The following is a 25,185-nucleotide window of genomic DNA, read 5'->3' on the forward strand; positions in this document are numbered from 1 at the left end:
TATGCATGGTGACAGTAAATTAATTTTAGCAGAAACGTTGTGAGAAATCTGATCACAAGCTTTCACAGGAGACCTATTTAAAATACTAAGTGTGAACGTAATATATGTTTTTTTTTTATTACGGGCTTACAAGCTTCAAAAGTGCTTTACTCACACAAAATAATCTGTTTTTAGAAAAGATTAAGTGTGACGAATAATCTAGGGCGCCGTCAGTGTGAATCGTGCATTTAAAGTCGGGCTCCAACCTTTCCACATCCGGGTCAGGTTCCATGACTGGAATTATTTGCATTTTATTGCAGTAACTAAAATAAAGAAGCGGAACACCGCCATGAAACAAAGCACGCATTCCTGCCACAGCATTTAATGGTGAAGGTGCCCAAGCCAAAGCACAATATAGGCTAGGCTACCGATAGCGATGCCTTACAAAATCTGGACACTGTATTATCTAACTGTAACACAAGAGCATTAATAAGCAGCAGGTTATGAATTTAACTAACTGATGGTAATCACAGCAGCCCTGTAACAGATAATGAGTATAAAATGCTCCTTTCCCTCTGAGCTTCTTAAACAGGCAGTCCAAGTAATTAATCTATTTTCCCTTTTAATATTACGACTTTACTCCCATGACTTTTCCTGGTAGGCTACTGTTTTATTTTAAATGGTACATAAAATTTATTTGTGTATGTAACCTATTTAAATAAAAGTTCTGCAAATATATTTAGGTGCAGCTTACAGTGAGGTGTGCTCAATAGTCTGAAAATTACGTTTCCTTGTCTTTTTGGTTGTTTAGACTACACATAAATAAATTGCATTTATGGCATCACAAGCATATATGCATGGGTTGCTGTAGTATGGAGGTCGACTTCAGCAACTATAACCTCTGACGCTCCTCTTGGACCCCCACACTTCCATCAATCTGGATTTGATGATTGTGTCATGTTGTGAGTGATGCACAAGACATGTTCAAATCCAGACTCAGACACATCTGTATAAATCAGACTTCAAATGTGCTTTGGGTCTGATTTGTAGAAATCAGATTTAATGTGGTTTCTGTCTGTTTAGACTGTCAACAATCAGTTTGGATACAGATTTCAGTATAAATTATGATATCAGAGAGTAGAGCAATGATAATCTGGAGTAAACAACAGAAATACATAATTATGGTTTGATTAATCTATTGATTAATCTGTTTTCAGCCCTGGACGTACACTGATCATTTATATTTTTATGAATATTAATATTAATCTTGTATGTATCCCTCATGTTTATCACATCAGGGCAGGGAGACGGGTCTGTGTGCAGTAATGAATATGTATCATTGCAGAACCCAGCCCAGACCTGCTGCCATAGGAACCGGCTCTTGTTGCTAGGGAACATCCTCCATTAAGTTAGATAGACACAGCACCGGAGACAGTGATGAGTCATTCCGAGCTGTCAACACACACACACACACACACACATTCTTTTTAGTAAATAACGATTAGTTTTTCACAAATTAGTATTATTATTGATTAGTGAATTGACTTTATAGTTCAGTGTTTAGTGTGAAATGGATAGAGTTTCATAATATCAGTGATGATAGTGTTTGGAGTAATGAGTTGTATTTTTATATTATTGGTTAATGATCAGACTTTAGTATTTAGTGGTTAATGTTAGGGTTTAGTGATCAGTGTTTATATTTGAAAAATAAAATAGTTTATATTCAAATAGTATTGCAAGTTTAATGATAAGTCCATAGAGACCATAGCTGTTTTTTGCATCCTGCACTTTTATTTAGCTATTTTCCTATTGTTTTTTATATATACAACAATGAAAAAAAAATAAGAGATCACTTCAGTTTCTGAATCAGTTTCTCTGATTTTGCTATTTATAGGTTTATGTTTGAGTAAAATGAACATTGCTGTTTTATTCAATAAACTACAGACAACTTTTTTTCCCAAATTCCAAATAAAAATATGGTCATTTAGAGCATTTATTTGCAGAAAATGAGAAATGGCTAAAATAACAAAAATAATGCAGAGCTTTCAGACCTTAAATAATGCAAAGAAAATGTTTTAAGAGTTCAGAAATCAATATTTGGTTGAATAACCCATTTTTTTAATCACAGTTTTCATGCATCTTGGCATCATGTTCTCCTCCACCAGTCTTACACACTGCTTTTGGATAACTTTATGCCTTTACTTCTGGTGCAGAAATTCAAGCAGTTCAGTTTGGTTTGATGGCTTGTGATCATCCATCTTCCTCTTGATTATATTCCAGAGGTTTTCAATTTGGTGAAATCAAAGAAACTCATCATTTTTAAGTGGTCTCTTATTTTTTTCCAGAGCTGTATAAATATACATGCTTTGCATGGCTATGTGTGTGTATGTGATTGTGTGGATGTGTTTAGTACCCTGGCTCCACCTGCCCTGACGAATCCTCTCAGCCAATCACAGACAGCTGCACACCCACATTACCTGACCCCAACACCAACACTGGAGACAAGGTGACACATTTACAGTACAGTATCCTTACATACAGGATCAATCACACACATAAACCCATCTGACTAGTTAAAAGTTTATCTAAAGCTGTAAAGCTATTTTTATCTTAAGTGCTGTTAGAAAATCACAAGTGTATCTGTATAAGCTACATGAAATGTGGAGGTGTGTAGTGATGAACTCTGAAGCTACATGAAATGTGGAGGTGTGTAGTGATGAACTCTGAAGCTACATGAAGTTTGGAGGTGTGTAGTGATGAACTCTGAAGCTACATAAAGTTTGGAGGTGTGTAGTGATGAACTCTGAAGCTACATGAAGTTTGGAGGTGTGTAGTGATGAACTCTGAAGCTACATAAAGTTTGGAGGTGTAGTGATGAACTCTGAAGCTACATGAAGTTTGGAGGTGTGTAGTGATGAACTCTGAAGCTACATAAAGTTTGGAGGTGTAGTGATGAACTCTGAAGCTACATGAAGTTTGGAGGTGTGTAGTGATGAACTCTGAAGCTACATAAAGTTTGGAGGTGTGTAGTGATGAACTCTGAAGCTACATGAAGTTTGGAGGTGTGTAGTGATGAACTCTGAAGCTACATAAAGTTTGGAGGTGTGTAGTGATGAACTCTGAAGCTACATGAAGTTTGGAGGTGTGTAGTGATGATGAACTCTGAAGCTACATGAAGTTTGGAGGTGTGTTGTGATTGGTGTAGTGAAAGTTGGTGAACTCTGTGCACTATGCTCCTCAGCATCCGCTGACCCCGCTCTGTTATTTGACACTGACAGAGCACAGAGTCGCTGTTGTTCCCAGTCTCTTCCACTGTGTTATAATATCACTGACAGTTGGCTGTGGAATGTTTAGTAGTGAGTAGTGAAATTTCACGACTGGGCTCATTGTACAGGTGCTGCATCCTATCACTGTACCACAGTGCTGGAGTTCACTGAGCTCCTGAGAGCCTGAGACCCATTCTTTCACTTTCAGTATCTGCAGCATGACTAGCTGCTGCTTTTATTATTAAACACCTGTAGACGTGGAAGTGATTGAAAGCCCAAAGAAGTGCCTCTTTTATTTTTGTGTTATATTTATGTTTTGTTGTATTCATCACATTGCACCATGATTTATCATTAATGTTTTTAATTTATGATTTTAGGGGTGTAAATTTAAATATTCTGCTATTCTGATTTTTCAATTGAACTATAAATCATAATTACACGTTTTAATTTGCTTATATTTTAAATTATATTTGTAATATTTAAAAAAAAATTATATAAGTTTGAATTTTAAATGTGAAAATATTTTACATCTATTTTATCAATTAAATAAGTTTTATTACAATTATAATTTTTAAAACTTTTTACACCCCTAATCATTTCTCATCCATCCTGTTGTTTGTTTGTGTTTATGTTTATGTTTACTCTGCTGGTTCAGTTGTTAAACGGGTGCGAGTCGATCAGCCCGTGTTCAGTGGACTCCTCCCCCCAGCCTCCTCCTTCTCCCTCATTACCCTCTCATATCCCTCTGTGGGCGTGGTCTCGACGTGGCCCCGCCCACTTGCTGGCGGGCTGTGGGCCGTGTTTTCCACTTGGCTCCACCAATTTCCCCCTCTCCCACAGAGTGCCCAGCTGGAAGGTCAGTTCCACCCTCCTCCTCCTCCTCCTCCACTCCACTCATCTGTTCATCTGTTCTCTATCCCTCTCTCTGTTCATCATCCTCTCATCCTTCACTACCTTTTATATGTTCATTCCCATCTTTATTTGTCTTTTTCATCATAGCATAATTACTGTTATTCATCAAATACTCAATAATTCATAGTAGCTATTTAATAAATCAGCTACTAAATAAATCATATTTATACATAATTATTATATCTATAATTAATAGATTCAGTCTATAATATAGTAGATACTGAATAATAAAAGAAGATACTGGGTAATTTTTTGTAAAAACTGAATAATTCATAGTGGATATTAAATCATTAGCAGTTAGCAATAAATCCTCAATAATTTATAGAAGATACTGAATAATTTGAAATGGATACTGACTCATTCATAGTAGTTAATTACAATTAGTAGCAAATACAGAATAATTCATAGTAGTTACAGAATGTATAGTAAATTCTCTATAATTCATAGTGGATATGGAATATGATCATGAGCAGCTAATATTGAGTAATGCAATTGTATAGTAGTTTCTGAATACATCCTAGTAGATACTGTACAATTAATACCAGATACTGAGTAATTTATAGTAAATACTGAATAATTCATAGTAGTTTCTGAATACATTATAGTAGATACTGTACAACTAATAGCAGATACTAAATAATTTGTAATGGATACTGACTCATTCATAGTAGTTACTTACAATTAGTAGCAAATACAGAATAATTCATAGTACTGGTAATTACAGAATATATAGTAAATTCTTAATAATTCATAATGGATATTGAACATAATCATTAGCAGCAAATATTGAATAATTCATAGTAGTTTCACATAGAAGAGTTACTAAATACATAATGGCAGATACTAAGTAGTTGATAGTAAATGCTGAATAATTAATAGTGAGTGTTAGATAATGGTGATAAATACAGTCAGAGCTTCAAAATTAGTAGATATTGGTCATCACAGAATGGCAGGACACCCTATGACATTATTTATAGAATTGTTTTGTTGTTGATAAAAATGTGAACATTAACATTTAAACAGTAAACCAAGTTTAACAGTTTAAGGAGTTCATCTCTAGAAAAACATATTTTATCCTATTCCCCTTCACTTTCTCTGTCTCTGTCTCTGTGCAGGACTGGGCCCGGCCGGGTCCGTATGACCAGCCGATGGTGAACACTCTGCGCAGGATAAAGGAGAGAGAGAGGGGGAAGGAGGGCTGTGAGTCCAGCAGCTCCAGAGACGAAGCTCAGAAAACCAGCCCTAATAACCAACACTGCAAAACCAGGGTGAGCACCACAACACCTGTATAAACCAATTTAATATATCTATATACACAGCTACCATGAATATTATACCTGTACATTCAACAGTGCAATATTACAAGTTTATAGTGTACAGATTTTTCCGCACTATGAGGTGCACCAGATTATACGGCGCATTGTGCAACACTAGTAAGGAACAGTGGCATCGCCTGGCCTGGGCTTCCGGGGCTTTAGCCCCAAATCATTTTCCAGAAGCCCCGAATCGTTTCACTTAGCACAGCTGTATTATTAATGAGGAGACGGGTCACTGGCCGTGTGCGAATGGAAAATCTCTTAAAGCCGATCATACAGCCAGTTCAGGGATAAAGTTACGCCTTTCAGGAGAAACAGCCAATCAGCTTGCTGCTGGTTTTTTGAGCGGGTGCAGCGCTAATGTTAAAACATATATGGATATGCTGCGATTTTTCTAAAAGAAAGGTAACGGAGCTAACCATGTAAATTGTGATGAGATTGTTTCTGATAGCTGATTAAAAAGTCTTGTCTCTAATCAAAACACACAGATCAAACCCATTGTGGGCTCAATAAATTACAGCATGAGACAGTCAGTTAGCTTAACTTTAGAATTAGCTAGCTTACATAGATAATCAAGGTTTGAGAAAAAAAAAATATATATATATATATATATATATGTTTAATTTGCCCTGATGTACCTGATCAGCCAATAACTATTTCATTTTAAAAAAAAATTATTAACTTAGGATTGCAGGACTTACTGTAAGCTATAATTAACGAAAATTAATGTAGCTAACCAGTTAGCTAGAAGCTGGATTTTGTGGATAGCCAGAATTCAGTACTTTACTTAGTTTAAATAAGTTTCTTAACCCTGGTCTCTGCCCTAAAATCTTTTCATCTAGGATCTTTTCATACCCAGGCAACTCCCCTGGAGTTGCTAAGCTAAGCTAAGTAACCAAAACTGTAATTCTTATAAGAAACATTTTCTTTTAAAGACAAATGAGAGCTGGATGTTAATCTACATTTGTTTAGTACATCTACAATTTACAATCTACAATTGTTTATTGTGTGCCAGGTGGGTGATACAATTAAAATTCACTGACATGCCAGAAGTCATGGGACTGGAATTAATTAATTAATTAATATTAAATCCAATGAATTTTGACATGTCCCTTGGAAGCTGAAGGATGCTGCACTGAACTGTGGGATATGTGTGTGGGGGGTCTCCTGCATTGAATGTGGATGTGAATGTGTGATTTCTGCCAGTCAATTGTGTGTTCGCTTAGATAATTCTAGCCAGACACCACCGGACACCATCACTACCACCCACTGCACTGCTGTCCACTGTAGAGGGTAATGTTATGTAATGTAATGTAAAAAAAAAAATAGTATCTTCAGGCCACCTATACATATGTGTGTGTGTGTGTGTGTGTGTGTGTGTAATAGGATGATGCTCATGAGGAGCTGGCGGTGTGTCTGTCCCGTGGTCTGTCGCTGGACATCCCCCGCAGCAGAGACTCTGTCCAAGGATCCAGCGGCTACAGCACTCAGACCAACACACCATGCTGCAGCGAAGACACTCACGGTTAGGAGAGTGTGTGTGTGTGTGTGCGTGTGTGTGTGTGTTTGTGTCCAAGTATTTGTGGACAGCCCTTCTTGTGAATGCATTTAGATACTAATAGTTACACACATTACATACAAAAGGACCACATTCTGTAGCAAATAAACAACATGGACCTATTGCCATTTTGTCTAATGCCCTGGTGAAAAGAATATATATACTTAATTGTACTTAAAACATATTGAGAAATGTCTAAGTATGCTGTAAATATACTAACAGATATATGTACTTACCTAAGTATATTAAAAGTACATTAATATTATGCTTTAATCAAATATTTGAATGTAAACTTTGATCATACTTTTTAAAAAGTACAATATAGTGTATTTCAAAAAATAGACTACTATGAAGTACACTCTTGATTTAATATGATTCCATACAATTCTAAAATATTTATTTCCAAATATATTTTTGTGTGTATCATGTAACTTCTTAGAAATTAAATTAAATTACTACTTCTAATTTAAAAAAAAAGTAAGTAAATTTGTAACACGCTAAAGATCGTAGTACAGTATGTTAAAATATATTTTATACCTATTTTATTATTATATTATATAAGTATATTAAAAGTGTGATTCTTACAAAATACAGGAACAAGAAGCATATTTGTACTCTAATGTAAATAGATCACATATATTTAATATAAATTTTTAGCACATATACTCTAATATACTCTGTCTATAATAGTGATACAGTTGTAATCTAATAATAATACTCATTAAATGTATTACAGTTTTATAAGTATAAGTATATTTAAAATATGGGGTTACATACATGAAGTAGTATGTTTAAATGTTACTTAAATATATTTAAAATAGTTACATTTTAGTACAATAAGCACTTTTAGCCAATTTAAGTAAGACTTTTGTAATAGTTTTAAACAATTATAAGTATAATAATTACAAAAAAGTTTAAATTTAGCACAAATCAATATTTGGTGGAATAACCCTGGTTTTTAATCACAGTTTTCATGCATCTTGGCATCATGTTCTCCTCCACCAGTCTTACACACTGCTTTTGGATAACTTTACTCCTGGTACAAAAATTCAAGCAGTTCAGTTTGGTTTGATGGCTTGTGATCATCCATCTTCCTCTTGATTATATTCCAGAGCTTTTCAATTTGGTAAAATCAAAGAAACTTATCATTTTTAATTGGTCTCTTAAAAGTACTTACAATACTTTTATCCATATAGTGAATTAATAGTACACAGTTTATCTGATGGTATTTCTTTAAAGCTCTATTCTCTCTCTATTTCTTTAGTATTTGATTATGACCACTTGCCAACTATTGGAGATCAGGACGCAGAGCAGCAGGACTGCGACGGGACCTCCTCCGTTCCACGGAACACAGAAACCAGCCAATCGTATCGCCGCATGTTACCAGCCAAGCGTTCCCCCTACACACATGGACTGCCCTCCCCCTGCGGCTCCATAATGCCGACGCCTGGCATCGCCACCATCCGCCGAGCTCCCACCTCCAAACCCAACCTGTGGCGCGGCTCCAGCATCCAGGGCCCGATCCCCATCAGAACCCCAGTCATCCCAGTTAAAACCCCCACTGTCCCAGAGCTACCGACCACCGTCACAGACAGCGAAAACCCACAAAGCCCCACTTCTCCCAGCACTGAGAACAGCAGCAACGCTTCACCCTCCGCCTCCCAGGAAACGCCCACCAGCCAATCAGACACTCTGCCAGAGGAGGAGGAAGAGGAGGAGCTGGAGCTGCAGGGAGACGACATGCTGCTGGCCATTCGTCGCGGGGTGAGACTCAAAAAGGCCATGACCAATGACAGGTCCGGCCCACTGTTTGAGTAAAAGAGGGCGGGGCCATCTCTGCTCTCACCTGTAGCAGAAATGATGGGTTTAGTAATACTGTTAACATGTCAGGTGTAGGATGGGTACAGTAGTGTGGAATGGCATCATGGTGTGTTCAGATAGTCTTTGTGAACTTGGGTACATTTTAACTATCAGATATTTTGCCTTGTTTAGGAGCTCACTTAACCTGAGACTATATTTAAATATGAAATATTAAAATATGAAATATGACTGGGAGTTTTAGTAACACAGGAAAAAATCCTACCCTTTAACTAAAAGGGTCAATCAGCTTGTTGCTTACAAGTCAGCTAAGGGGGAAAGCTCTCTCCCTCAATGTGGAGATCTGCGCAAGTGCAGTAGCCATTTCAAGCAGAAAAAAATATGTTTTTAGTGCATTATAGGCTCCAAATGCTAAAAAAAAATACGTTTTTTAATCATATTTTATCATTGATTTCAAATATGTTGTTGAAATGGAAATTAGACCTTTTTTCTTTCTCTATTCATACAGATAGAAGGAGGCATTGCCAAGATGGCCACTGAGTCAACTAATTTGCGGATAAATGTTCTGTGTTGCAACAATCAGTGTAGACTATCAAACTAGTCTGCACAGCTTTATACAGGAGTTTCAGATTAGTTCTCCAGCATCTGGGCTGCAGTAGCATTAGCATTAGCCAATAACCGCTATTTCCCTGTGCACCTTATAATCTGGCTCGCCTTATAGTGGAAAGCTACAGTATTATAACCCATCAATTAGCTTTGTTGGCCATGCGACTGTATTTTCCCAAGCGAATCAACATTTATTTTTGCTAGTCATGTCATGTCTAAAATCTAATTTTTCCCATTTTCTCCCCAATATACACGGCCAATTACCCAACACACTCATTAGGACTCCTCCTATCACTAGTAATGCCCCAACACACCAGGAGGGTGAAGACTAACACATGCTTCCTCTGATACATGTGAAGTCAGACACAGCTTCTTTTCGAGCGGCTGCTGATGAAGCATTACCAGCGCGCTTGGAGGAAAGCGCAGCGTCACGATTCCGATACATCAGCTCACAGACGCCCTGTGCTGCAGACATCACCCTAGGAGTGATGTGGGGAGAGTGTGCCATTTACCCACTCGGAGGGAGCACGGCCAATTTTGCACTTTGCAAAACTGAAAAAGTCCCCTGATATGTACCATGGTAAACAGAAACAGTGGCAGGGATACTGGGAAAATAGTCCAAAATAACAAAAGGGACATTTTGTAAACTTGGCAAAATTTCTTTGAGATTGCATTGTGCATTGTAGAACCATGTTAGCAGTTGACAATCTCTCACCAAGAGGTACACTACCCAAATGTATGTCTTTGTCAACTAAAAAGCTTGTAATTTGTTTCAATCTTCTGGGATGGACCAATCACCTTGCTCACTGCAAAATTCACATCATTTTCTGATAATCTTCTGGGTTTAGCACTTTTTTAATTCCAGCTTGCCCGAGTTCACAAAGACGCTCTGAATGCACCATTGTTTTAAATAGTAACAAACTATAGCAGACACATACAGTATAGCCTGGAGATGAGTTATTAATGTTACAGTAATGTTACTCCACAGGACTGGAGTAACTGATCCGTTGTATATGTATTTATTACCTTTGGTTTGACGTGAATCTATTTTATTGTTGATGCTGTTGATGAAGTCTTTTCTCTACTACCAGCCCATCCTTCTATAGGTGCCAAAACTCTGTGCCTGAGTGTCTTTCCTTTATCATTTTATCTGCCTGATATCAGGAATTGCAGAAGAGCAATCATGGCTGACCCGGGATGAAGTGAGACGGGGTCAGGTAGATGTGCATATTGTACAGTAGGGCTGCAACTTTTAGTCAGCTTAATCAACAATATTAAATATAAAAATTGTGGTTAATGTGTGATGGAGTGAGACAGAGAGAGCGCACGCGAGAGAAAAAAAAGACACACAGACATAGTGAGAGAGTGACAAACCCTGAGCATCCTGATTGGCCTCTCCTCATGCTTAGTTGGCCAATGAAGTTTCAGTGTGGGTGGGACTTATTGCAGTGCAATAAACTACAACGCATTTAACTCCACAATACTCTACAGTCAGTCTTTACTAGTTCTGTACAGATTAACCCTTTAAAATACAATAAATAAATTGTCCTGTATAAAGGCTACAGGTGTAGGTGATGCAAAACCCTTTTTCTGTGCAGTAAAATAACTTTTTTACATTCTGATAATTAGAGTTTGAAATCTCCTCCAGGACACTTGGAGAAGCCGCCTGTTTTCTCTCTACTCCACTTAATAATTCCAGATCAGTAACAGGAATCAACACAAATTCTGCAGGTTTGAAAATAGATGTAAAAACTAGACAAACATAACAAAACTAAAGCATGAACTGTTTGGAAAATATAGATTTTAAAATTTGATTTGATTGATTTTAAAAAAGTTCAGAAAACAGCCAATTTTATGATTTTATTCATTATATTTTGACATTAGCACATTTACTTAAATATTTTTATTATTTTCTATTATAATTGCAATCATGCTTTTCCGTAATGTTTCTTATGAAACATGAAGGCTTTTTATGCAATGCTTGAATAGAAATCCTCAAGATTTAATGGTGTAATGTCAGGCAGACAATTGACAAAAATCCTGCCCTGTTAAGGGGTTAAACACCTGGCTTCTATATTAACTGTATTACCCGTGGTGAGTTAAATTACTGCAGAGAGCTGCTAAGATGTGTTTAAACAGGCTTCACTCCTTCATTAACATTATTAACATTACTAACATTAGTAAAATTAATGTTAGCTGGATAAGTGTTAGGGAGATACTGTATTGTACTGTAAAATTAAGTTATATGTAATAGTAACTACAAACTTTAATTTTCTTAGACAAACAATAATTTCAGGGAGGTTTCTCTTTGGAAAACAAGTATCCTAGAGTATAAGTATCCTAGAATCTCCTGAAAATAACATCCAGCCTGTGTAAATGTTTCCTATAATATAATTTGACATTTTTAGTTTAATATAGGTACGTCAAACTATCAAAATGTACTGCAAAATTCTAAATATTTAACTCTCCTCATCAGTAGGAAGTACAAATGGAGGGAATGACCAAAAATAAACGTGACTAATCGAATAATCAAACAAATAATCGGCAGATTAGTCGACTACTAAATTGGTCATTAGTTGCAGCCCTATTGTACATTAGATTAAGGGTTTAGCCTGGACTTGACAGTGGAGTTTGAAGGCCTGTGTTGTTGCTTTAAGTCTTTATTGTAAAGATGTGAAAAGATGCTTTCAAAGAACAGGACCTGTAAGTGCAGTGCAAAGCATAAAAGGAAAAATCTGTGGTTGAAGTACAGTACCAGTCAAAAGTTTAGACACCCCTTCTCATTCAGTGGGTTCACTTTTATTAGATTAGACCTTATGGAGGTCCTATGAAAACCTATAAAGGAACACATTTGGAAAACTGTGAATGGGTTTCCACAATCACCTGACCTGGAAAGATGCGTCCAAACTTCATACTGGCACTATTTTATTTTATTTTCCTCATTTTTAGGGTCAACTCCAAGCAATGTTGGGCACACAGAGTGTGTGTGATCACAGTGGTCTCTCTCATTGCCTTTCCTATCCAATGCATTACTGTTTTTGTACTCTAATAGGCCTTCAGAAGTGGCTGGCTAATAACTCAAGAATTAATAATGGCAGCCTAGACCTGTAGATGCAGGTCAGTGGACCAGTCTTTGAAATGTACTCAACATACAGTAGACTGTTTTGAGCTTGATGTCCCTACTACACTCTTACAGCTTTCCTTGGACAGATGCTATAAAAGAACCGTTTCTTTTAGAAAGAATCATGGGCCTTATTTAGAAGCAGCTTACTAAGCAAATCCCACCTACCGTGCCACTAACCAAACTGTGGAAAGACAAAAAGAGGTAGTCTCGCTCTGGATCAAATGAATCATGGTCTGGTTCGTCTGCAGAATAAAGCTAAAATAGTTACTCTACACGACTTTAATCCTCAAAACATTCTAAAAACAGTGGTGTAGAGAAATATATCCAGTCTGGTAATAATATGCTGGTGCCGAGTTCTGCTGGAAAATGAAATCCACATTTGTAAAGCTTATCAGCACAGTGAAGCATGGATAAGGCCCAATCCCAATCCCACTTGGCCCTACCACTTACACCTTCCCTTTAAACAGAGTTTGGACAACCCTTCAAGCACCCGATACGTCATCAGGAGCGCTAAAGTTCAGTAATCTTGCTGCTGCTGCTAATTAACCAGTTAACTTTAGATTGTGTTTTATCGTATGTCTTCAGAAAGGGGAGAGATGGTGCAGAAAAATAATTATTATTGTCCATTCCTTAATTCCTCTGTGATCGGGAGCAGACATTAGCTTTGATTAGCTTTTTTATTATTTTAGTTTTCCATTCCGCCTTAAATGCTGGAGCCCCTGCAGTCTAATGCACTATTTAAGGTGGAACAGGAAAGTTAGCTAGCTAGCTAGCTACCTACTGGGACAAACTACTAGCAATTTCTTTTTAATGCTTGTTATGAAGAATTTGGCCATAAAACATTAAAGCTACACATTAAACTATGGTAATATAGTGCTAATCGTCACTTTTAACAAGGAAAATACTTTATTACATTTGTGGGTCTCTTTGGTCGCTTGTTCCACCATCTTACCAGTGTTTTAAGGGCTAACAAGCCCTATCCCTTTCCCCTAATCTACCCCTCTAGCCTAACCAGACGTGAAAAAGTACAGAAAAATTGTAATTAAGTAAAAGTACCTTTACTTTGCTGAAATTCTACTCGAGTAAAAGTAAAAGTACCCATCTAAAAATCTACACGAGTAAAAGTAAAAAAGTACTCAATTTAAAATTTACTTTGAGTAAAAGTTACATAGTTACAAGTTAAAAAGTACAAATCATAAATTTATTATATCTATTATACCAAATAATAATTTGGACCTTTCTGTCAGTATTTGTTCAGACCACCCCATAAAACATTTTCAAGAACAAGTTGCATAGGCTTCTATGATCCATTTTTTTTCTTTACTGTTAAAAAGTTATGGTCATATAGGCGACTATATATCATATTTTTATAGTTTTAAAGTTTTTATTATTATTTTTTAACTCGCGATTGCTATGCTTTACCTGCTATTTACATGTTTTTTTTTTTACATTTAAGCAGATTGTTTAATGATTCCAATAAGAACTCAACAGAACACCTGTTCCCCCGAGCACAGCTGATTCACACAGTGTCTCTCCAGCTAACTGTAATAAACACTGCTAGGAAAAGTTCAGCTGCGCTGCCATGGAGAACAAAACAAAACAAAAAAATTATTCAGACAATTAGTTTTTTTTTTTTCCCAGCATTTAATTATTTACTCAGTAATGGGGAGTTTTTCAATGTAGCAAAGTAAATTACTTGTACTTGAGTAAAAGTAAAATTACCTATTTTAAAAACTACTTAAAAATACAAATTACTCAAAATCTACTCAATTACAGTAATTTAAGTAAATGTAATTCATTACTTTCCACCTCTGAGCCTAACAAGAATCAGGACACTCCTACCCGTCTGTGTTCACGGGTGAAAAACAGAGGGGTAGGGTTAAATGGTAGGGCCAAGGGGTAAAATAGGATTGGACCTAAAATTTGCTGTTAGATGTCAAAAGTTGGTAAAACAACTGGAAAAACAACTTGAAGAACCAGATGACATTCTACATACCAGTTAGTGTAAATTATAGAGAGACTCCACCCACTTAACTGCAGTGTGAATCCAAAACTAACCGGATTAAAGGTATAAAATACAATGTAAAAAGAATTTATTTTCCTTCAGGTGTGAAAATACTCAAAAATGACCAGACCAAGACTACCTCCTTCAAAAACATCTTAGTGCAGTTGTTTTGTGCTGCATCTGAGTGCAATTACTCTGTTAAGAACCAGCTCAAAAGAATTACATCAAGGGTTACAAGGGTAAAAACAAACCACGAGTCTGATTAAACCAAACTAAAAAAGTGAGAAAAGGTGAGAAAATGCCCTTATTTTTCCTCTGTATAACTGTATTAATTAATCTGTCAAAAGGAAGAAAAGGAAGAATGAAGGAAAGGTTATTTTTATCTGTATTTCAGAAGTACTGGGATTTGATTTCTCCCCCTGCTGTAAGCTGTATATCTCTGGGCCTGACTCTTCTCTCTCCTTTATTACAGTTCTGGTGTTTTAATAAATGCTCCGTGTGCTCTATACTCTACAGTAACTGTAGGCCTGTGTGAAGCTCAGGCAGAAGGGTCTATAACGTGCTAGAATGTTCCTCGTAGCTGATGCTGTACGCATATGACGCTGTGTGTATATAATACTGTAGTTACCCGTGTGTGTATTATCCTCCCCCAGTGACTCTGCTACTGAAGTGTAATTTCTACGCTCTGATGCTGATTTTACTGAATGTAAAGAGTAGTGCAAGTGATGTGGGGAGGGGGATAAAGCTGGTATTTTAAAGCTGAACTTGGGGAGGTTGGTGTAAAGACTGCAGCTCTCCTGGGTGCTTTATTTCTCAACAGTCCTGAACATTTATTTCCTGTGCTGCTGTTTTAGCAAATAAAAGTATTATTATTAACCAAAATGCCTCAAACTGGGATCTTATTGTTGCTGTTAAAACTTCAGCATACTGCATAATAGTGCTGTGAAATAAATAAAAAAAGTATTTGCCTCCTTACAGATTTCTTTTTTTTATATAAAGCAGTTTTTAAATGATCATTTTATTTATTAAAATAAAAAAACGATCCAAACCAATCTGGCCCTGTGTGAAAAAGTGTTTGCCCTCTAAATCTAATAACTTGGTTGTTCCACTCTTGGCAGCAACAAATGCAATCAAGCTTTACTGATAACTGGCAACGAGTCTTTCACATCTCTGTGGAGGAATTTTGTTCCACTCTTCTTTACAGAATTGTTTTAACTCAGATACATTGGAGGATTTTCCAGCATAAAGATCCTGTTTAAGATCATCCACATCATCTCAATCTCAAGACTAGGCCACTCTAAAACATTCATTTAGTTTTCTTTAAGCCATTCAGAGGTGAACTTGTTTGTATGCTTAGGGTCATTGTCCGGCTGCAGAACCCAAGCACAAATTGATGGCTGGATATTTGAGATAAAACTAACACATAATATCAATACTCTATTCAAACTATTTAAGTGGTGCTAGTGTGATGGTCTTGGAACTTTCCTATGGAGACAATTTTCACCCAGCCTCTTTCTTACTATTGAATCATTAACACAGATCTTAACTGAGGCGAGTGAGATCCTGCAGTTCTTTAAATGTTGTTCTGGGTTCTTTTGTGATCTCCTGGATGAGTTCTTCATGCCCTTTTGGAGTAATTTCAGTCGGCTGGCCACTCCTGAGAAGGTTCACCAGTGTTCCATGTTTTCTTGATTCTACAGGTCTGGCAGTAGTTGTAGTTAAAGTAGTAAAAATTAACTCAGCTTTCAAAAATATGTGATTAATCATGTGGTTCATTAACTCATTTAAAAGTTATTTTAAATTTTATTTTTAAAGTAAATTATACAGGTGCTGGTCAACGAATTAGAATAATTTGAAATAGTGCAATCATGAAATTCTTTGAATGCATTTTTTGTGCAGAAAGCAAATCAGGTGTTCACCGCACCTGTCCTACTCGTTAGACTAATCACAGAACTCGGCTGCTCAGCTGAGCTTTCCAAAAGGCCCATTTAGGCCATTTAACTGTGACACTGTTGTTTTATTGAATTAGAATAATGGAGAAACCGTTTCATTGAATTAGAATAATTTTTATTATAATTACAATCATCACTTTCTCAGTATTTTGTGGCTGCCCCCTTGGCTTGTATGACTGCCTGAAGTCTCCGCGGCATCGATTTGACCAGCTTGTCGCAAGTTTCCGCACTCACAGCTACCCAGGCAGTGGCGATGTTCTGCTTCAGTTGGTCCAGCGTAGTAGGCTTTCTGTCGCGAATTTTCCGCTTGACGATGGCCCAAAGGTTTTCAATGACATTGAGGTCAGGCGAGTTGGCCGGCCATGCCAAAACTTCAAGCTGTTTTTTAGTGAACCAATCTTTGGTCGACTTTGCCGCATGAGCCGGTGCAAGATCCTGTTGAAATATGAAGTCTTCTTCGCCGAACTGTTCCTCAACAGTCGGAATCAGGAACGTTTCCAGAACATCTTGATATACGGCAGCATTGACAGTCTTCTTGAGGCAGCAGAGTTTCCCTACACCTCGAGCGGACATGCATCCCCAGACCATAACGCTCTGGGGAAACTTGACAGATCTTTTCACGCACTCGTGGTTGTAGGTTTCGCCACCACGACGCCAGACACGAGGACCTTGGTCACCGAAGGAGATGCAGAAGCGTGATTCGTCACTGAAGACCACTTTCTGCCAGTCTTCAGCAGTCCACTCGCCGTGTTCTTTGGCCCACTTCAGCCGTTTCTCCATTTGTTTCTTGTTCAGCATCGGTTTTACTGCTGGAACGCGAGATTTGAAGCCGAGTTCGCGCAGACGACGGTAAGTGGTTGATCTGGAGACGTCAGCGCCGGTCTGCTTGTTCCACAAGTCGGTGAGCTCGGAAGTGGACTTGAACCGGTTGCTGACTGCGATCTTTCTCAGCTGCTTGTTGTCGCTAGCAGAAGTTTTTCGGACGCCGGAACAGTTGGTGCGCTTGCTGCAGTTTTTCTTGAGAGCTTTGCAGACGGAAGAGCTGCTCAGCAATTTTAGTTTGGGTCAAGCCTTGTTGGCGAAGGGCTTGAATTTGAGCCACTATTCCGGTTGAGAGGTCGCGCTGCTTACACATGATTGATTTTACAACTTAGAAATTCTACTCAACCCTGACTTTATACTGCACAGTGAACACTCTTCACAGAAAACAAAAATTCGAGCATTTATTCTAATTCAATGAAACGGTTTCTCCATTATTCCAATTCAATAAAACAACAGTGTCACAGTTAAATGGCCTAAATGGGCCTTTTGGAAAGCTCAGCTGAGCAAATTTTTTTCCAGGTAACGAGTTCTGTGATTAGTCTAACGAGTAGGACAGGTGCGGTGAACACCTGATCTGCTTTCTGCACAAAAAATGCATTCAAAGAATTTCATGATTGCACTATTTCAAATTATTCTAATTCGTTGACCAGCACCTGTATTTACATAGGTTATCTTATGCCTGATTTTACCTTTTTTTGATTATCTGAAAAATGTAAGCATTTCTAAAATTGCTGATCTCATGGATTTTTTTTAACTTAACTGTCTCTAGGTGGAGTGGAATGAAATGAAAGAAATCCACTGAGTTCTATTGAACACATTGATTTTTGAAACCATATTTCATTTAATCTCTCTGTAACTATTTAAATGTGTGAATATGTATTTGCATTTATACTTAAGGCTTTTTGTTTGACCAAATAAGCAATACAAAAATTTATCATAAGGTGAAATATTTGCTCAATGTTTAAACTTACATTTTTTATTTATAAAAAAAAAAAAAAAAAAAAGCTAACTGGAAACTAAGGCCAAGTTACCTTGGTTACAATTACTAGTCTAGCCCTGTACATTTTTAGCTGAATAACAGCCAGTTTGTGAAGATGTAGAAAAACTAAGTAAACTAATCCCAAACATAAGTGATGCACATACTGCATTTCATTTCATTTATTCTAGTAGTGCAGACAAATAAACTTAAATCTGGTGTTCATCAGCTTTGCCTGCTGGAAATAAAGGGTGAGATATTAGATGCAACTATCAACAACACAGATAATGTGAAAATAAAACCCTGAAAGAAAGACAACAAAATGAGTCACTTGTATGGAACAGGTTTATTAGTGATTTGCACACTGTGCACTTTATCTCTCTGTACAGTTCAGCCACACACACTGACTCTCCAGCTACCTAAACTACACACACAGACTGTTTCACTCAGCACTCTGTTAATTTAACACACTAACAGATCAGGGTCGAGTCGATTCATCACACTGATCCAGGAGTGCACTCTGAGGACACGGGTGAGAGGACTGAGTGATGCAGTGTGTGTGTCTGTGTGTGGTTTGCGATGCGTGGATGCCGTTTACATGGGGCGCTCTCTGGGACGGGTCACGTACTGCCACCACAGAGGGGGGAGGTCGCCCTCCCTGCGGGCTGGAGGAAGAGCCTCGGATTTGGGACCATCAGCTGGAGTCTCCTCCTGCAACTGCTGGACCTGTAAACAACCAGATCCACCCAACAGGCTTCAACAAGCATCTGTGTGTTATATTCTCTGTACCATAGACTGTATATAGCTGGACAGAGCATCGTCTCTCAAAAGTGAAGCCACCACAGGTCGGGCGCCCCCTGCTGTTCGGTTCAGAAAGCTGTGTAACTCCACCCACCCCCATAGGTTTCAATGGCAAAACAGACAACATTCAATCACGTTTTTTTCTAATATACTGTAATTCTACCTCCATTATTTAAATGCAGCAGCTAGTGTAACCTCTGCTTATATTGTTACATTTTTATATCCCCACAGAATTCGTTTTTAAGAAGGTTATTCAGCTCTATTCAAAAAAGGTGTGGTTATTGTAAAAGGGCTGGTTATGGGCGGGACCAATAACAGAACGGCAGCTCCGCTCTGCTCCGCCCTGCAGCCTGTGACCTCGAGGCAGCCCTCAGGGGCGGGGTTATTTAAATGAGTAGCCTAATCTCCACAGTCTTTCTCCCTCCTCTGGCCTCTACTGCGCAGACTCGGGTGTCAGGATCGCCAACATGGTGGAAGATTTTGGCTTCATTTTCATTAAATGAATGGGAACGGCGACACGACGTCCATCTTTTTTTACAGTCTCTGCTCTGTACTAACTCACTCTGTACCAATATAATCAGGATGTGTGATTATACACTACTGGTCAAACGTTTTAGAGCACCCCTATTGTTAAATAGTCCAGTATTCGTGCTGTACTGCCAAGACAAGCTGCTTTTTTTATCATATTATCAATGACTGCTAATCATTTTACTTGTCAGACTAACTCTAATTATTCTCTTCACTGCTGAAACTGAGACTTCATGTTAACATCAATCATGTTAATCTGAGCTAAAGGCTAAAGCTGTTTGCATGTGGGTCAGCCAGACGTGACTCTTCCTGTACCTTCTCTTTCCTTTAAACTTATTTTACATTGTACTTGACTATTGTAAGTCGCTTTGGACAAAAGCGTCTGCCAAATGTAATGTAATGTAATGTAATGTAATGTAATGTAATGTAATGTACCAGTTTTCTCCAGTTTTAAGAATCTTTTGAATGTGGCTTTATCTGTAATTTCTCTAAAGATAAAAACGTCTACTTTTAACAGTTACAGAGTTCTGTGTTTGTGTCTTTTTCTAGTTATTATGATGAAAGTGTGTAAATGCTGCAGTAGAGAGTGCAGTAACACAACCTGTTTCAGCACTTCTTTATTACAGACAATTCTAAACAAATACTAAAATTCCTTCAGATTTTAGCTTATTTGTGTTTCTTTAAGTCCCTGGCAGTTCAATTAATTTTGTACCATTTCTGGTCATTAACTGGACCTGAGGAATAATGGAAACAAGTGGGTATATTCTAAAACTTTTGACCAGTAGTGTATATTAATGAAACTAAATTTGATTAAAGGACAACTCTCTGGATTCTACCAATGATCCTGGATAAAAGTGTAAAAAGTCAGATGTAAAATTGACTTTTGTCAAAATTGACTTAGCTTTTGTTGCATAGCAAACCTCCGCTCTCCTACATCTTTCTGAGGTCCAGTAATTTTGTGCTTTTTGCCCAGCACTCTGTATAACAGCCGTATCGTGGCATATCTTGCCCCAATAAATTGCTTTTTACTCTGTTATCCAGACTCAAAGTGGCTTCATACCTCCTTGGTAGAATCCTGAGAGCCCTGACATTTAAATCAAAGCATTAATAATTTGTGCACAAAATAAAAGTGCACAAGAAGCTTATTTAAAAACACTGTTTACATCCATGATATAGTCCAGGATAAAAAAAAAAATCACCACCATCTTTGTACTGATATTTTCATATTTATATATACATACACTCCACATAGCCTGCCTCCACATAGCCTACCAAAGTCAATTTTACACCAGAGTCCTCCTTTAAGGAAGTGGGTATTTCTGTTAGGTAAAGTGATCCAGACAAGTGCTGGCTAATGCTGCCAAGCTACAACATGCTAACATGTGGAGGAACAAATGGGCCAAATCAGTGTACTACCTATGCAGGAACCAGCACCACAGAAATGACATGAAATCAAAGGTTTAACCCAATAATGATTCAATTTAGTTACAATTGTTTCAGTACATACTGTTCCTTTAAGAGCAGATACGCACCTCTCTCTCCCAGCTCTGGGCTCTCAGCTTCTTCCACTGCTCTCTCTTTGCGAAGTAGTCAGGGTACTGGGCCTTCTCAGAGGGGTGCCAGTGGTCCAGACACCATTCAGGAACCTGCAAGAACCACAGAACACAGATCAGTAAACTCTATTCTATGAAGTAAAAGTAGGACAGAACTAATAAAGCTGAGCTTCTAACCTTGTAGCATTCGTATCTCTCGTAAGAGGTTCCACCAGGTGAGTCGGGGAACAGGTAGGGCTGAGGATGCTGGTTAGCCCAGAACTCCTCTTCTCCAGCTTTCAGCATCTTGGTGGCTTTCACCATGTCTTTCTCACCCTTATTCTCATCGAACCGTCCTCTCAGGAGGCAGGCATAGAAACGATACTTATCCCTAAAACAAAAATATATATACATATTAATTATATAATTGGAATTATAGTCAAGTCAAAAACTGCATATACTTTTAATACATATTCAAATGTAAAAGCATGGAAAAATATAATATTTATTAAGACGGCTAAAATGTATAAAGCAGGGTAGATCCATTACAGAGGATTTATTAAATATTACAATGCCCCTTTTATATAAATCCACTTAAATTAATATATCTTCTAACATATAACATGATGGTTAGCAATATAGTATCTGAATATTAAGGGGTAAGAGTGAAACTGAAATCTATTGGAACTGCTTGCTTAAAACCAAGGACAAGCTATTCTTTTTTTACAATTAGGATTTGTTTTTTTAAATATAGGTTAGAATCATTTTTGCATGCAAAAATGCAAAGGATCAAGACAAAGCAAAACTTTACTTTCAACCAATTACTTATAACTTAGATATACTAAATTAAACCTCCTAAAATTTAGTTTACACGTTGAATATTAAATTAAAGTATAGTAAATATACATCTTATTCAGGAAAACACTGCAGTTTTGTTCTACTAACAATGCTGTGTAAAACCTAAATATCCTTGAAAAAAAAAGTTATTACATTAATCTAATAATATTCGTATTAAAAAAAACCTGAGGGAAATGTCAAAGCAAGTTTTTGACAGAACTAACAATGTTTTAAAGGGTTAAAAGTAAGAAAGATAAATGATTCTAAGAGGAAATATGTAGATACAGTATCTCACAAAAAAGTGAGTAAACTTCTCAAATTTTTGTTAATATCTTATTGTACCTATTCATGGGACAACACTGAAAATGTACAGCTTGTTTAACAGTGTAAATTTGCTATGCCTTCAAAATACCTCAACACACAGCCATTAATGTCTAAACCCCTGGCAACAAAAGTAAAAACGGGGAAAAAGTTAAAAGTGAAAACCACTAAGTGAAAACGGGTTGTTAAATCTGGTGTTTTGGGGAAAAATCTCTCATACTGGTCAACTCATAGCAAAGAACTCTCTGAGGATGTGAGAAACAGAATTGCTGCTCCCCACAAAGATGGCCTAGGCTCCAAAAAGATTGATAACATATCTTTAGTATTGTTCCATGAGAATATATTATAAAATGTTTAGGAAAATGTGAGGGATGTTCTCTGTATATGGATATATGCTAAGTCAATTAGTGCACATTTTTGCTCATAATATTTGGTATTTATATTTGTCAGTATCTGTCATGAGTTTTGTAGAGTGAATTTCCCAGCTATCAAATAAACCTCTTTTAAATGGTGCTAAACTGCTGATAAGGCACAGTTTAATCTGATATACTAGCCAGACAATATACAGCTATGACCAAGCGCTGTCTCTGCTGCTCCATGCTGTTTACACACTGAGCGCAGTCTGTGCAGGATTCACTGCTCACAGCCACAACACTATGTTTTACTACATGTACATCTGCTCTGCACTTTGGTGCGTTTAGGTTTATGCCTGTGTGAACCCAAACCAAACAGAAGGAGAAACGCTCCAAATAAACAAACTCATTAACTGATCCAGACTATAAATACCAACTACAGGTGTGAAAATGATCTTTTATACTCAGCAAATTAATTCAGAAATCCTTACAACCAACCTGAAATTTTTACAATAAAGTAAAAAAAAAAAAAAAAAAAAAAAAAAAAAAAAGTGTCCTCTATCCAATTTATCATGCATTCTTTATTCCAGCGTCCCACGTTGGCTTTATCTCCCCTCAAACATACAAGTGCGTACTAGTATTTTAATTAACACCAAAAATGTAAATATAATTGTTTTTCTTATTTCTTACATTCATTATTTTATTTACATTTAAATATTCACTACAAAAACTTGTGACTTAAGAAGCACATGCACGATTACTTGTAGTTAATTACAGAATACTGTTGTGATTTATCGAAAAAAAATATATATTGATAGACCCCAACTAATTTATATACAGTTCTGGACAAACATTAAGATTAAGAGAATCAGTTTCTCTGATTTTGCTATTTATAGGTTTATGTTTGAGTAAAATGAACATTGTGGTTTTATTCTATAAACTACAGACAACATTTATTCCAAATTCCAAATAAAAATTGTCATTTAGAGCATTTATTTGCATAAAATGAAAAATGACTGAAATAAAAGTTCATATTCATTAAGTTTTAAGAGTTCAGAAATCAATATTTTGGTTTTTAATAACAGTTTCATGCATCTTGGCATGTTCTCCTCCACCGACCTTACACACTGCTTTTGGCTAATTATACTCGTACTGAAATGATATGTTTATATTACATATTTATGCATTTCTCTTAATATAAAGGATCTCTTTTTATTTTTAAATTAACAAATTTAGCGTATGACCCCTGACAAAATAAACAAGCATGACAAATTAAACTAAACCAAATTAAGCTAAGCTACTTTTATTTTTTACACAGTTCCAGCTTCATTAGTGTGTATCTAGCTCAATAACACCGTTCCACCTTAAATACAGCAACAGCTGATGTAAATACGTACACAGTCTCCAGACAGTAGCAACGGCAATATTTAAGGTGGAACGGGAAAGTTCTAAAATAACACACGAATCTACCTTTTCCAAACAAACTGCACAGCTAATCTGAATTTTAAATACAGATTATGGATCTTATATGATAAAGACCTCAAAATTAGGTCTCCAGAGCTGTGTTTTAATGTAAATATGAGTATTTAAAGTGTTTAATGGATAAATTGAGCAGGATAGCGGAGCTACAGCGCTAACAGTGAATGACCTGAACGTCCGGACGCTCCTCCGGCGCTGAGCGGCCCGGTTTACCCGCTTAACCCGCGCAGATCTCACTTTATCTCTACTATAAATCACCTGTACAGGTAAAGCAGACTGCTGCACTGTACCTGAAGATGCACCAGGACTCCAGGTGCCGAAGGGACTTCTTATAGAGCCGCAGAACTTTCTGCTGGTGGGTTAAATACGCAGCCATGATCTCCACTGCGCCGCTGAGGGATTGTGGGAGACTGAAGTGTCATCAAGGTCCACCGTAATAACGGGGAAAACGCGCATTTTAAAATAATAAATATGTATTACTGCTGCTGCTCTGATTAACTAAATAAAATCAGTGTTTTTTTGTGATTTGGACAATGATTTCAGGAACTTTATGCCTCAAAATAATGCTTGTGTGGAGTTTTAGGTCATTATTCTACAGCAGGATAGCACTAATACAAAAAAAAAACAACAAATTATTATTATTATTAAACCAAATTTTATTATTATTATTATTATTATTATTATTATTATTATTATTATTATTATTATTATTATTATTAGTCATCTTCTCAATATGCACAACAACTAGTGTAGATTGTTGTTTTACTTCTTTACTGTGTTTAACTACACTACCCCATTACACACACTAAAAGACTCTACTTTCATACTTTTATACTTTATATTATATTTTATCTTTACCTATATCTTAATTTGTAATTTCTATGTACTATGTATATATACTACTGGATGTGTAGAATTTCCAATAATAAAGTACCTGAATGAATCTATCTATCTGTCTGTCTGTCTGAGTACTATTATCATTACTATTATTACATATTCT

General features: G+C 36.9%; 2 protein-coding genes across 6 annotated transcripts in view; one reads left to right on the forward strand and one right to left on the reverse strand.

Annotated features, from left to right (window-relative positions):
* LOC103044874 (MTSS I-BAR domain containing 1) overlaps positions 1–13,339 on the forward strand; it is a 43,685-nt gene extending 30,346 nt beyond the window's left edge. For 2 of the 5 annotated variants that reach the window (XM_022671968.2, XM_022671969.2), the window contains exons 11-15: positions 2,390–2,485; positions 3,901–4,101; positions 5,273–5,425; positions 6,860–6,998; positions 8,296–13,339. In XM_022671968.2, the coding sequence (XP_022527689.2) occupies positions 2,390–2,485; positions 3,901–4,101; positions 5,273–5,425; positions 6,860–6,998; positions 8,296–8,849 (1,143 nt within the window). In that variant the 3' untranslated portion in view covers positions 8,850–13,339. The remainder of the gene's footprint in view (positions 1–2,389; positions 2,486–3,900; positions 4,102–5,272; positions 5,426–6,859; positions 6,999–8,295) is intronic. The other 3 variants (XM_022671970.2, XM_022671971.2, XM_007257727.4) reach the window with 3 other exon arrangements.
* A 5,322-nt stretch (positions 13,340–18,661) lies between these two features.
* Positions 18,662–24,628, reverse strand: ndufb9 (NADH:ubiquinone oxidoreductase subunit B9). Its single transcript, XM_007257729.3, has 4 exons — positions 24,476–24,628; positions 21,394–21,586; positions 21,196–21,309; positions 18,662–19,060 (listed from the first exon to the last, which is right to left on the reverse strand). Exons 1-4 carry the CDS (start codon positions 24,559–24,561, stop codon positions 18,929–18,931), a joined length of 525 nt encoding a protein of 174 aa, XP_007257791.1. The 5' UTR covers positions 24,562–24,628; the 3' UTR covers positions 18,662–18,928.
* Between the last annotated feature and the right edge of the window lie 557 nt (positions 24,629–25,185).

The sequence above is a fragment of the Astyanax mexicanus genome, chromosome 2, assembly GCF_023375975.1.
Source record: "Astyanax mexicanus isolate ESR-SI-001 chromosome 2, AstMex3_surface, whole genome shotgun sequence".
In the NCBI taxonomy this organism is placed as follows: Eukaryota; Metazoa; Chordata; class Actinopteri; order Characiformes; family Acestrorhamphidae; genus Astyanax; species Astyanax mexicanus.